We start from the raw sequence: 13,909 nt of genomic DNA on the forward strand, positions 1-13,909 counted from the left end.
GTCATTGTCCTTTTGATGCCATCCTAGTGGTCTTTGATAACTTCCCTACTCTCTGGTATATCAGATTGGTGCAGATTAATCTATAGTTCCTACCGCAGACCTAGAAACAGCTGTTCCTTTAAGAACTCCTGACTTTTTTTTTTTTTTTTGGAGACAGAGTCTTGTTCTTTCGCCAGACTGGAGTGCAGTGGTGTGATCTTGGCTCACTGCAACCTCCGCCTCCTGGGTTTAAGTGATTCCCCTGCCTCGGTCTCCTGGGTAGCTGGGACTACAGGCGCGCACCACCATACCTGGCTAACTTTTTGTATTTTAGTAGAGATGGGGTTTTACCGTGTTGGCCAGCATGGTCTCGATCTCCTGACCTCATGATCCGCCTGTCTCAGCCTCCTCAAGTGCTGGGATTACAGGTGTGAGCCACCGCACCTGGCCCGATTTTCTTTTATTGGGAGGTGATAGAGACTAAAGTCTGGGAATTAAGGTGTTTTTTGCTCTACTGGGTTGCCAATGCTTTTGGCTTTTTTGAATTTAACCTAATTTTTTTTTTTTTTTTTTAAAGGGACAAGGTCTCACTCTGTCGCCTAGGCTGCAGAGCAGTGGTGCACTCATAGCTTTCTGCAGCCTTGACCTCCTGGGCTCGAATGATCCTCCTTCCTCAGCCTTCTGAGTACTTGGGACGACAACACATGCTGTCTTGCTCCACTAATTTTTCAATTCTATTTTAATTTTTTTTTTAGAGATGAGATCTTACATTGCCCAGTGTGGTCTCAACTTCCTGGCCTCCACTTATCCTCCTATCTTAGCCTCCTCATTTGCTGAGATTACAGGTGTGGTGTGAACCACCATGCCTAGCACATTTTGACTGTTTTAACAAAGCTAGGAATGTAAAGATTTAGAAAAAAATAAATCTTTAAGTGAATATTTCCACTATAATTTTAGGATTAGGGTTTTTATGTAAGTTGTTTTATATTTGTATTCTTATGCTGAAAACTCTGATTCTTAATAATATTAACCATTGCTTATTTGCCTTATCCTGTATATAACATAAATACATACACATAAGTGAACTAGTTTCAACATAAAAATTACTTTTAATGGCAAAACTGCCCTTGCTTTTTCACCAACCTAATATAGTAGTTCTAATTAATACAGTTTAAGTATTTTGTTTTGTATAGTGCCTTTTTGCCCTTGGGTCAGTTTTCTGTGTGGTTGTGCCAGCAATTTCACATGCATTTAGGTTCATTTATTTCAGGGTTGGCTTTTTTAAGGGTATTTTTAAAAAATTTTAATTTTGCTTTTTAAATTATGTAAAACATTTAGCTGGCTTCAGAGGCAAAACTTTAAAACAAGATATACTCAGGTCTTTAGTTTTGGTTAATTCTTTCATTTTTTTTTCTTCAAAAATAAACTCAAAATATGACCCCCTTCTCTTACTCAAAAGTGTCTCTTGCTTTTTTCACTTAATATATACTATTGTTGGGGTATACAGTGATACTGTAGAGGAATGAAAGTATGTGTCTCTGTATGTGTCATTTCTTTTTATTCCTTTTGTTGTTAAGCTTCATCATACTGCCTTGGATGGTTCTACCAGTGTATTCAACCAGTCTCCTATTGATGAACAGTTTGCAGACTTTTTTTTTTTTTTTTTAAATATAAATAGCATTGCAATAAACAGCTTTTTTTGACCCGGTGCGGTGGCTCCCACCTTTAATCCCAGAACTTTGGGAGGCCAAGGCGGGTGGATCATGAGGTCAGAAGTTCAAGACCAGTCTGACCAACATGGTGAAACTCCGTCTCTACTAAAAATACAAAAGTTAGCCGGGCATAGTGGCTGCGCCTGTAATCTCAGCTACTCAGGAGGCTGAGGCAGGAGAATTGCTTGAACCCAGAAGGTGGAGGTTGCAGTGAGCCGAGATCTAGAGATTGTGCCACTGCATTCCAGCCTGGGTGACAAGAGTGGGACTCCGTCTCAAAAAAAAAAAAAAAAAAAAAAATTCCTGCAATAAATAGCTTTTTGTATATGTCATTTCATATTTTTTTTGCCAGTGTGTCTTTGGGATAGAATTATAGAAGGCAGTTGTTGAATAAAGGACAAATGCATATGTTATTTTGTAAGATATGGCCACATTTTTCTCCATGGTGATTGTAACCATTTTGAATGCTCACCAGCAAGGATGCCTGTTTTCTCAAAAATCTTTCCAACAGAATATGTTGTCAGATTTTAGGGGGTTTTTGGTCCATCTGGTAGCTGAGGAATAGTATATCAGTACATTTTAAATTTGTATTTCTTTTATTTTTTAAAATGTGTAATGTGTATCTTTTCATATGTTTTAAAAACCTTAGGTCATTTGCATTTTTCCTGTGTTCAGTCTGTTCATATTTTTTTGTTTTTATTTTTTGCCTGTTTTGATATCAGGATGTTAGTCTTCATTCTTCTGTCCATTTTTAGAAGTTTTTTATATATTAGCTGTATAAATCCTATATAATACACACATTTTTCACAAATTAATTAGTGGTGTCTTGACTTACATACTTTTTATGCCAATTTTTTTTTCTTTTTTTTCTTTTCTTGAGACAGGATCTCACTCTGTCACCCAGGTTGGAGTATAGTGTTGCTTTCTCAGCTCACTGCAACCTCAGCCTCCCACGCTTAAGCGATCCTCTCACCTCAGCCTGCTGAGTAGCTGGGACCACAAGTGCACACCCCCACGCCCGGCTAATTTTTGTATTTTTTTTGTAGGGACGGGATTTTGCCATGTTGCCCAGGCTGGTCTTGAACTTCTGAGATCAAGTGATCCACCTGCTCGACCTCCCAGGGTGCTGGGATTATAGGCGTGAGCCACCATGCCCGGCCGACATTTTTTTCCACAAGTCATATTTATCAACTTTTATTCTTACTGCTTCTGGATTTTGAGTCGTAATTAGGAATACTTTTTCCACTCCAAAGTTGTAGCAAAATTAGCCCATTTTCCCCCAGTCCTTGTACTTAATTCATTTTTAACATTTAGAGCATAGATCCATTTGGTGTTTATTCTTATGTATAATATGAAAAATGGACCCAATTTTTTTTTCATGTGACTATCCATTTGTCCCCAATCCGGTCATTAGCATCGTTTTCCTGTTGATTTGAAATATGCTACTTTTGTCACATGTTAAATTTTCCATATGCATTTGGGCCTATTTATGGAGTTTTTACCCTGTCTTATTGCTCTGTCTGTCCATGTACAGGAAGAACACTCTTTTAATTATAGAATCTTTAATGTTTTCCTAGATATTGTTGTTTGTTTATTCTTCCAAGTGAACTTTATAATCAGTTTGTTTACATGGAGGTGATTGGGGGTGGGGAGGTCTAGGATGGTGTTTTTATTGGGATTGCATTTGTAGGTTATATTACAGAGAGTTGACATCCTCCTATTCCACAATAGTTTTATGTTTTTTAAAAATTATTGAGGTATACTTAACTACTATAAAATTCATTCATTTAAAGTGTACAATTTGGTAATTTGTTTTTTTTTTTTTGAGACAGGGTCTCACTTTGTTGCCCATGCTGTAGTGCAGTGGTGCGATATTCCACTCACTACAACCTCCACTTCCAGGGTTCAAGTGATTCTCCCACCTCAGCCTTCCAAGTAGCTGGGACTATATAGGTACATGCCGCCACACCCAGCTAATTTTTGTATTATTTGGTAGAGACGGAGTTTCACCATGTTGGTCAGACTGGTCTTGAACTCCTGACCTCAGGTGATCTGCCGGCCTTGGCCTCCCAAAGTGCTGGGATTGCAGATGAAAGCCACCACACCCAGCCCAATTCAGTAATTTTTAAAAGTATATTTAGAGCTGTGCAGTAATGACCATAATACAGTTTTAGAATATGTTTATCAATCCCAGAAGATCCCTCCTGCTTTCTTGCTGTCAGTCTCTGTTCCTACTTTCATTCCTCTCAACCTCTAATTTGCTGTATCTATAGATTTGCCTTTTGTGGGCATTTCATATAAATGAAATCATATAATATATGGTCTTTACTGTCTGGCTTCTTTTACTTAGCATAATTTTTTTTTTTTTTTTTTTTGAGACGGAGTCTCTGTCTCCCACACGCGAGAGCACAGAATCACATTTTGTTCATAGCTAAGTCAATAAATAGATAAAGCTAGAATATAATGGTAAATCCAACCTCTTTTTTTTTTTTTTTTTTTGAGGCAGGTCTTGCTCTGTTGCCCAAGCTGGAGTGCAGTGGCGATCATAGCTCACTGCAAACTCTGCTTCTTAGACTCAGGCAATCCTCCCATCTCAGCCTCCCGAGTAGCTAGGACTACAGGTGCGTGTCACCATGTCTGGCTAATTTTTGTATTTTTTTGTAGAGACAAGGTTTCTCCATGTTGTCCAGCCTGGTCTCCGACTCCTGGGTTCAAGCAATCCACCTGACTTGGCCTCCCAGAGTGCTTGGATTACAGACATGAGCCACTGGGCCCAGCCTAAGTTAGCATAATTTTTTAAGGAAGTTAATCCATGTTGTAGCAGGTATCAGTAATTAGTTTTTATTTTATTAGTTATAGCATTCTGTTGTATAGATATACCACATTTTGTTTATCTAGTTGTCAGTGATGGCATGTTTTTTTGTTTGTTTTTTGTTTTTTGAGATGGAATCTCGTTCTGTCGCCCAGGCTGGAGTTCAGTGGTATGATCTCAGCTCACTGCAACCTCCACCTCCCGGGTTCACATGATTCTCTGCCTCAGCCTCCTGAGTAACTGGGATTACAGGTGCATACCACCATGCCCAGCTATTTTTTTTGTATTTTTAGAAGAGACGGGGTTTCACTATGTTGGCCAGACTTGTCTTGAACTCCTGACCTTATGATCTGCCCACCTTGGCCTCCCAAAGTGTTGGGATTACAGGCATGAGCCACTGCCCCTGGCTGGAATTGTTTAAGTGATTTATTCCCTGGCTGGGCTCTGGTCCTACTTGTGTTTCTGTACTGCCATTAGTCATGAAGATGAGATACACATGACATCTATAAGGCTAGTGAGCAGGCTCCTCTAGGTAGGTAGAAGTCAAGGGCGTTTTGAATTGTTTCCGGTATTTGCTATTGTGAAAATGCTGCAGTGAACATTTGGGTACAAATCTTTGTGTATATATATGTTTTCATTTCTGTTGGAAAGATACCAACAGAGGAGTCCCAAAGTGGAGTCAGTTGCTATAACTTCAGTAACTTTAATTGTGACTATAAAAGACAGGAGCAGTGGCAAAAGCATCTGGTAGCATGAAAATGCTTTTGATAGTAATTACACGCCCACATGTTTAGTAGGTATGGTAACATGATGTCATTTATGAAAAGAATGTGAGCTTTAGAATTGGAATTAGCTTTGAATTTTAAGTGTTGCTTATTGTTTGCTTGTAAGTCACTTAAACTTTCTAAGCTTCAGTTTCTTGATGGGGCTAGACATGCATAATACTATATATGGCACAAAGTTTGTGCTCACAGATTGGAAACTATCTTTTTTTTTCTTTTTTCTTGAGACAGAGTTTTGCTTTGCCGCCCAGGCTGGAGGGCAATGGCGCAGTCTTGGCTCACTGCAGCCTCCACTTCCCGGGTTCAAGCCTCAGCCTCACGAGTAGCTGAGATTAGAGGCACACGTCACCATGCCCAGCTCATTTTTGTATTATTAATAGAGACGGGGTTTTGCCATGTTGGCCAGACTGGTCTCAAAACTCCTGACCTCAGGTGATCCACCTGCCTCGGCCTCCTAAAGTGCTCGGATTACAGGCATGAGCCACCACGCCTGGCCATGGAAACTCTTCTTACTGTTAGCATCATTCCAGTCTTAAGGCACAGAGGGACTAAGGTGATCAGTGAGTATAGTGGCTAACATTGGTTATTGCTGATGCCAAGAGAATCTGTGCTCTCTTACCAGGAAATAGAAATGGACTTTGAGGAGTTCATAAAGAACTCTCGCAGAGAAACCATTGTTTTTGTTATCGTTGTGATACTACTCATATTCTTTCTAGTCTGGTAGCCAGAGAAATATGTTATTTTTCTCATGATGTTTTAAAAGCTATAAACAACCTAATCTTAAAAAACAAACAATTCAAAGAAAATCACCCACAGTCCTACCACTATCTTAGCTATACTCGTTTTTTGTCCTTTAGTATTTCTAAATGTAAAAGATAAAATGGGAATAAAATTGACCCAGTAAGAAATGACTTATTCTCCTGATTTTCTTTTAAGCTGTGCTATTTAATAAGATTAACTTCATAATTTTAGAAATGTTTCCCTTTTTAAAATTTTGTTTTAAATAACTGTTATCCTAGAAAACACTAGATTGTAGATGCCAAAATGTTGCCTGTTGTGAATATGCTTTAGTTATATAATTTTTATGTATTATGTTCAAATTATGCATAAAGTCCTTTTTAGAAAAATAATGATGTTTAAGCAATAGAATAAGGGTGCTTCAGCAAGCTATTTATATACTTTTAGTTACATAATCTCTGTATTCATAAAAAGTTATATAAATTGAATTTTCATGGATTAGCAAAGCTAGCTTTGTATCATTTATCATTGAGGTTTCAAAATGTTACATAAGCCATGTGAAGTGTGTTCAATAATGTTAGCTTATTTTTTACAGGTTTTTTTTTTGTTTTTATTTTTATTTATTTATTTTTTTGAGACGGAGTTTTTGGTCTTGTCACCCAGGCTGGAGTGCAGTGGCGCGATCTTGGCTCACTGCAACCTCCGCCTCCCAGGTTCAAGTGATTCTCCTGCCTCAGCCTCAGAATAGCTGGGACTATAGGCGCCTGCCACTACACCTGGCTAATTTTTGTATTTTTAGTAGAGACGGGGTTTCACCATGTTGGCCAGGCTGGTCTCGATCTCCTGACCTTGTGATCCTCCCACCTCGGCCTCCCAAAGTGCCAGGATTACAGGCGTCAGCCACTGTGCCCGGCCTTAGTTTTTCCTCTTTTTTAAAACAGGTTTTGAAAGAAATTTTGTATACAGATAACTAGAGAAAAATCATAAATAAAGTTGATATGTAGATATAACTTTTCTCCATGTAGAACTGGTAATGCCCAGTTTATGGGTTGAAATAAGAAAAGTTTTTTTAAAATCATGACTTTTTGTTGATACATAATGCTTTTAGTTTTAAATATACTTTTACCACCATTACTTAATTCCATATTTAATAATTTGAGTTAATTAACAACAAGTAACATCTGCAAAGTCAATGGTTAGCTGGATTAATATCTCAAGGTTCCCTTTGTACTTCTACCTTAAGCTGCATTGTGCTCATGATTATGAAGCAAGAGTTGGAAAATAATTTGGAAATTCAATCTACAATATTATTTTAAGTAGCCACTTGGGTGCTACTGTTTTTTTTTTTTTTCTGCCTATAAGATATATTTGTGCTGTTAAAAATGCATTTTACTTCAGTCTGTGTGTGTAATCTTTAGGACCTGAAAAACCACTTCAAACATTTTCACATCTTGTAACTTCTAATAAATGTTATGTTTTCTATCTAATTGATAATAACATTTTGCAAATATTCCAGAGTATAAATACAATATTATTAAGTAATTTTTAAAAAGTTTCTCCAAATCAGATAATCTTTCATTATCTCCCTTATTTACCAGTGTCTGCTGGTATTTTCTGCTTTTTTTCCCCCGCTTTATTTTTTTGAGACAGGATTTCATTCCGTTGCCCAGGCTGGAGTGCAGTGGCGCCATCAGGGGTTCCTGCAGCCTCAGCCTCCAGGGCTCAGGTGATCCTCTCACGTCAGCCTTCTGGTGGGTAGCTGGCACTACAGGCACATGCCACCACACCTGGCTAATTGTTTATTTTTTGTAGAAATGGGGTTTCGCCATGTTACCCAAACTGGTCTTGCACTCCTGGGCTCAAGCGATCTGCCCACCTCAGCCATCAGATTGCTGTGATTACAGGCGTCAGCCTCTGCACCTGGCCTGTTCTGTTCTTTGGAGTATTGTATATCCATATGCAGAAAAGATAAATTCAGACCTTTTACCTATTGTCTGACACAGAAATTAACAAAGTAGATCATAGACCTAAATGTAAGAACTAAATGATAAAACTTCTAGAAGGAGGCATAGGAGAAAATCTCAGTTACCTTGGGTTGGACAGAGGTTTCTTAAATATGTCACCAAAATCACAATCCATAAAAGAAGTTGCCAATTTGAACACCAAAATTAGAGACTTTTGTGCTTCAAAAGATGCTATTAAGGAAATGAAAAGGCATGTTACAGACTGTGAAAAAATATTTGCAAATAGTATATCTGAGAAAAGATGTGAATTCAGGATATATAAGGAACTCTTTTTTATTATTATTATTATTATTATTATTATTATTTTGAGACACAGGGTCTCATTGTGTCGTCCAGGCTGGAGTACAATGGCACAATCTTGGCTCACTGCAGACTCAGCGCCCCGGTTTCAAGTGATCTTCCCACCTCAGCCTCCGGAGTAGCTTTTGTGGAGACAAGGTTTCGCCATGTTGCCCAGGCTGGTTTTGAACTCCTAGGCTCAAGCAATCCACTGCCTTAGCCTGTCGAAATGCTGGGATTACAGGCATGAGCCATGGTGCCTGGCCAGGAATTCTTATAATTCAACAATGAGACCAAAAACTCAGATTAAACATGGACAAAAGAATAGACATTTCACCAAAGTAGCTAATAAAATTAGACTTGGCATGGTGGCTCACATCTATAATCCTAGCACTTTGGGAGTCCAAGGTAGGAAGATTGCTTGAGCTCAGGAATTCGAGACCAGCCTGAGCAACATAGTGAGACCTCATCTGTATGAAAAATTTAAAAATTAGCTGGGCATGGTGGCATGTACCTGTAGTCCCAGCTGCTGGGGTGGCTAAGGTGGGAGGATTGCTTGAGCTCAGGAGGTCAAGGCTGCAGTGAGCTATGATCGTGCCACTGCACTCCAGCGTGGGCGTTGGAGCAAGACACTTTCTCAAACAAAAACAAAAACCAAAGTAACTAATAATCACATGAAAAAATGCTCAGCACCATTAGTTATTTTACGTTGCTTTTTGTTTTTTTTTTTTTTAATTATTATTATGTTTTGAGACAAGGTCTGGCTCTGTTGCCCAGGCTGGAGTGCGGTGGTGCCATCTCGGCTCACTGCAGCCTCTGTTTCCCAGGCTCAAGCTGTCTTCCTACCTCAGTCTCCTGAGTATCTGGGACTACAGGCTACCACGCCCAGGAAATTTTTGTATTTTTTGTAGAGACAGGGTTTCACCATGTTACTCAGGCTGGATTGAACTCCTTTGCTCTAGCAATCTGCCTGCCTCGGTCTCCCAAAGTGTTGGGATTATAGGCGTGAGCCCTTGTACTCAGCCTTCTTATTTTAGAAATGGTTATTAAAACCACAATGAGATACCACTGTATAGCCACTGGAACAAGTTTAATGAAAAAGAGACAATAATAGGTGTTGGTGAGGATGTGGAGAACCTAAAACCTTCATTTCCGTACTGGGAATGTAAAATTGTAGAGCCACTTAGGGAAACAATTTGGCAGTTCCTTAAAAAGTTAAACAAACTTACCATAGGACCTAGAAATTACATTCCTAAGTATTTGCCTAAGAGAAATGAAAGCACATGTTTGTTCAAAGACTTATACATGAATGTTCATAGCTGCTTTATTTGTAATATGCAAAAACTGAGAAAAACCCAAATGTCCATCAGTGGATGAATGGATAAACGAAGTGTGTTATATCCATATGATTGGATACTACTCTGCAATAAAAAAAGAACAAATATTGATACAACAAATGAATATATTTCAAGATAAATACGCTGAGTGAAAGGAGCCAAACGTGTATGTAATGTGTGACTCTACTTAACATAAAACTTGACAAAATACAAACTAATTCGTAATGACAGAGAGCAGATCAGTTGTTGCAGGGGTATTGAAGTTGGTAGAGGGGATGATGATTGACTGAAACAGGACATGCAAGCTCTTTTGGGGTTATTGGAAATGTTCTTAAACTGGATTGTGGTGATGATTACACTTCATAAATTTACTAAAATTAGCAAAATGTACACTTAAAGTGGGTGAATTTTTTTACACTCATTATGGGAAAATTCTTAATTATAGACATTATTTGTAAACTGTTGGCTTACATTTGTATTGACAGGTGATAGTAATGAAGAAGCCATTCAGTAACAGATTTGTAAAAAACACAGCAAGAGAAGAAATGGAGTATTACTTTTTTAAAAACCATTTTAGGCCGGGCAGGGTGGCTCAAGCCTGTAATTCCAGCACTTTGGGAGGCCGAGACGGGCGGATCACGAAGTCAGGAGATCAAGACCATCCTGGCTAACACGGTGAAACCCCGTCTCTACTAAAAAATACAAAAAACTAGCCGGGCGAGGTGGCGGGCGCCTGCAGTCCCAGCTACTAGGGAGGCTGAGGCAGGAGAATGGCGTAAACCCAGGAGGCGGAGCTTGCAGTGAGCTGAGATCCACTGCACTCCAGCCTGGGCGACAGAGCAAGACTCCGTCTCAAAAAAACAAACAAAAAAAAAAACCATTTTAACCATTTTTAAGCATACAGTTTAGTAGTGTTAAGTATATTCACATTGGGACCAGGTGCAGTGGCTCATACTTGTAATCCCAGCACTTTGGGGGACCGAGGTGGGAGGAGGATTGCTTTAGCCCAGGAGTTTGAGACCAGCCTAAGAAATGTACTAAGACACTATCTCTTAAAAGACTTAAAAAAAAAAAAAAAAAAAACTGGGTGCGGTGGTGTGCACCTGTAGTCCCAGCTACTCAGGAGGCTGAGTTAGGAGGATATCTGGAGCCCAGGAGATGGAGGGCAATGAGCATGATTGTGCCTCTAAACTCTAGCCTAACCCTGTCTCCAAAAAAAAAAAAAGTGTATTTACATTTGTTGTGAAACATCTCCAGAACTTTTTCATCTTACAAAACTGGAACTCTATAGCCATTATACAACTTCTCTTTCTCCTCCCTCTGACCCTGGTTACCACCACTCTACTGTCTGTTTCTACAAATTTGACTACTTTAGATACTTCACATAACCGGAATCACAGTTTTTGTCTTTTTGTGACTTGCTTATTTCACTTAGCATAATGCTCTCAGGTTTTATTTTGTTTTGTTTATAGTCCAGGTGTCTTTGATTTTTTTTTTTTTTTTTTTTTTTGGCCACCTAGTATGCCATGAATTTACAGGTTATAGGTTCCAGCAGTTCAGGCTCCTGTCTATTGGTTCTCACAAAGTGTGCTTTTCTGGGTGGAGAATGCTGGTGCGGCAGTTGTACCTAGGTACCTTTCTCTTTGGCTTCCTTCTTTTTCTGATCTTTTTCCTTCATGTGGGAAGCCATCTCAGCTGTCGTGCTTTAGATGCTCATTATGTACATTAATTCTTTGGGCAAGAATTTTGTTTGTTACGGCAATGCCAACAGCATGCTGGGTGACATTGTAACTTCCAGTTTTGCCATGGTAAGATTTATGGGGCATTCCTTTTTGAAGAGTAGCCTTTTTCTTTTTCTTTCTTTTTTTTTTTTTTTTTCGAGATGGGGTCTCGCTCTGTCACCCAGGCTGGAGTGCAGTGGTGCGATCTCGGCTCACTGAAACATCCACCTCCCAGGTTCAAGTGATTCCTGCCTCCTGAGTAGCTGGGATTACAGGCACATGCCAGCATGCCCGGCTAATTTTTGTACTTTTAGTAGAGACGAGGTTTCACCATGTTGGTCCGGCTGGTCTCAAACACCTGATCTCGTGATCCGCCCACCTCAGCCTCCCAAAGTGCTGGGATTACAGGCGTAAGCCACCACAACCGGCCAACAGTAGCCATTTTCTTTTCTTTTTTTTCTGGAGATGAATTCTCACTCTGTCGCCCGGGCTGGAGTGCATTGGTGTGATCTCGGCGCAACCTCCGCCTCCTGGGTTCCAGTGATTTTCCTCCTTCAGTCTCCCGAGTAGCTGGGATTACAGGCGAGCGCCAAATCCCAGCTAATTTTTGTATGAACAGTAGCCATTTTCTTGATGTCTACAGCATCGCTTTTCTTGTGGATTCCTATGCCTGTGGCCAAAGGAACAACTCCATATTTTCTAAAAGCCCTAGAGAACATATTGCAGGTGCCTCTTCTCTTTTCCTTTGTGTTTGTCATCTTGGTGAATTATTGGAAGATAGTGGTTTCTGGCAAAAGGCCAGATTAAATGGTTGAATTTCAAAGTATGTAAGTTATACCTCAAAAAGACTATTTTAAAAAGTAGACTTACCCTGACACTAGACTCTATGTCAAAGGGGTTGAATTGTTTCAAAATGGACCCTAAAATATGCATAATATTTAAGAGAAGTATCAAAAAATATTTTAACTGCATTATTGAGGTATGATTAGTATACTAAAAGCTTGAAGGTAGTTAGTGTATATAACTTGATGTGTTTGGAGAGCGGTATAACACCTGTAAAACCATCATTACAATCAATGCCATGGATTTATATCCATTGCCTCCAAAAATTTCTTCCTGTCCCCTTACCTTTATTTCCTTTTTTGGTTGAAACACTTAACATGATATACCCTTTTAGCAAATTTTTAAACATACAATATGTTATTGTTAATCATAGACCCTATGTTGTGCAGTAAAACTTCCAGAATGTATTTCTTTTGCATAACTGAAAATTCGAGGAGGTATCAAAAATTAATGGGGTAAAAGAAAATATTTTTCAATAAATGTTTTGGTGATAGCTAGTTAGCTGTGGAGAGACAGAGCAGGATTCTATTTATATAATCTTACCTAATGTCATAACAAAAATCAGTTCTAGATAACAGTAATATAAGGAATATTAAACAAAGACTTGGACCAAGTCTAATTTAATATGTATCCATCTTGTAAATAAGGATGCACTTTCCAAGCTTAGAATGATTTAGAAAAGAACACACATTTAAAAATGACAAATTTTGGCTGGGTGCAGTAGGTCACGCCTATAATCCCAGCACTTTGGGAGCCTGAGTGGGATGGATCACTTGAGATTAGAAGTTCAAGACAAGCCTGGGCAACATGGTGAAACCCCATCGGTACTAAAAAATTAGCCTGGTGTGGTGATGCATGCCTGTAGTCCCAGCTACTTGGGATGCTGAGGCATGAGAATCACTTGAACCCAGAGGGCAGAGGAGGTTGCAGTAAGCCGAGATCATGCCACTGCACTCCAGCCTGGGCGACAGAGTGAAAGACTGTCTCAGTCAATCAATCAATCAATAACAAATTTCATAACATAAAACTAAAAAGCTACTGTGTGTTTTTTTAAAATAATATATCACCTAAATGAAAACAACCTTGGAAAAAACATACAAAGCTACTGTAATAACTTTTTCTGTGATATTGAAGGGTTAATATCTTATATAATGATATATATAAGATCTATAATATACTACAGATATTACAGGATAAATATCTATGTAAGATCTTACAAATTCATGTAGAAACCACTGAACATTTGTAATGAATACACCAAATCCATAGAAGAGAAAGTAAACATGCAAAGGAGTATAGATTAAAACAGTGATTACCATTTTCACTATGTGTGTTTTTCACTCCTTGTGTATTTTTTTAAAAAAACTTTTTGACAGATAAGGTTTTTAGTTTTGCAATGAATTTCATAGTCTTCAAAGTCAGAATAAAGATTTCTGCCTAACAATTAGCTGATAGGAAGATACCTTTAAATGTTTTTTTCTTTTTGTTTCCAGGAAGTATTGATGAAGATGTTGTGGTGATAGAAGCTTCCTCCACTCCCCAGGTTACTGCCAATGAAGAAATTAATGTTACCTCAACTGATAGTGAAGTGGAGATTGTAACAGTTGGAGAAGGCTATCGGTGAGATTTTAATTCTTAATTAAATCTTTGAAATTTTAAATATAAATATTAAACCTATTTGT

The 13,909-nt window shown here is 38.7% G+C and overlaps 1 protein-coding gene across 5 annotated transcripts in view; it reads left to right on the forward strand.

Moving 5' to 3' along the window:
- RNF111 (ring finger protein 111) overlaps positions 1–13,909 on the forward strand; it is a 117,345-nt gene that overhangs the window by 58,317 nt on the left and 45,119 nt on the right. For all 5 annotated transcript variants that reach the window (XM_011983189.1, XM_011983186.1, XM_011983188.1 and 2 more), the window contains one exon: positions 13,721–13,847. In XM_011983189.1, the coding sequence (XP_011838579.1) occupies positions 13,721–13,847 (127 nt within the window). The remainder of the gene's footprint in view (positions 1–13,720; positions 13,848–13,909) is intronic.

Source organism: Mandrillus leucophaeus, unplaced genomic scaffold, assembly GCF_000951045.1.
Source record: "Mandrillus leucophaeus isolate KB7577 unplaced genomic scaffold, Mleu.le_1.0 Scaffold247, whole genome shotgun sequence".
In the NCBI taxonomy this organism is placed as follows: domain Eukaryota; kingdom Metazoa; phylum Chordata; class Mammalia; order Primates; family Cercopithecidae; genus Mandrillus; species Mandrillus leucophaeus.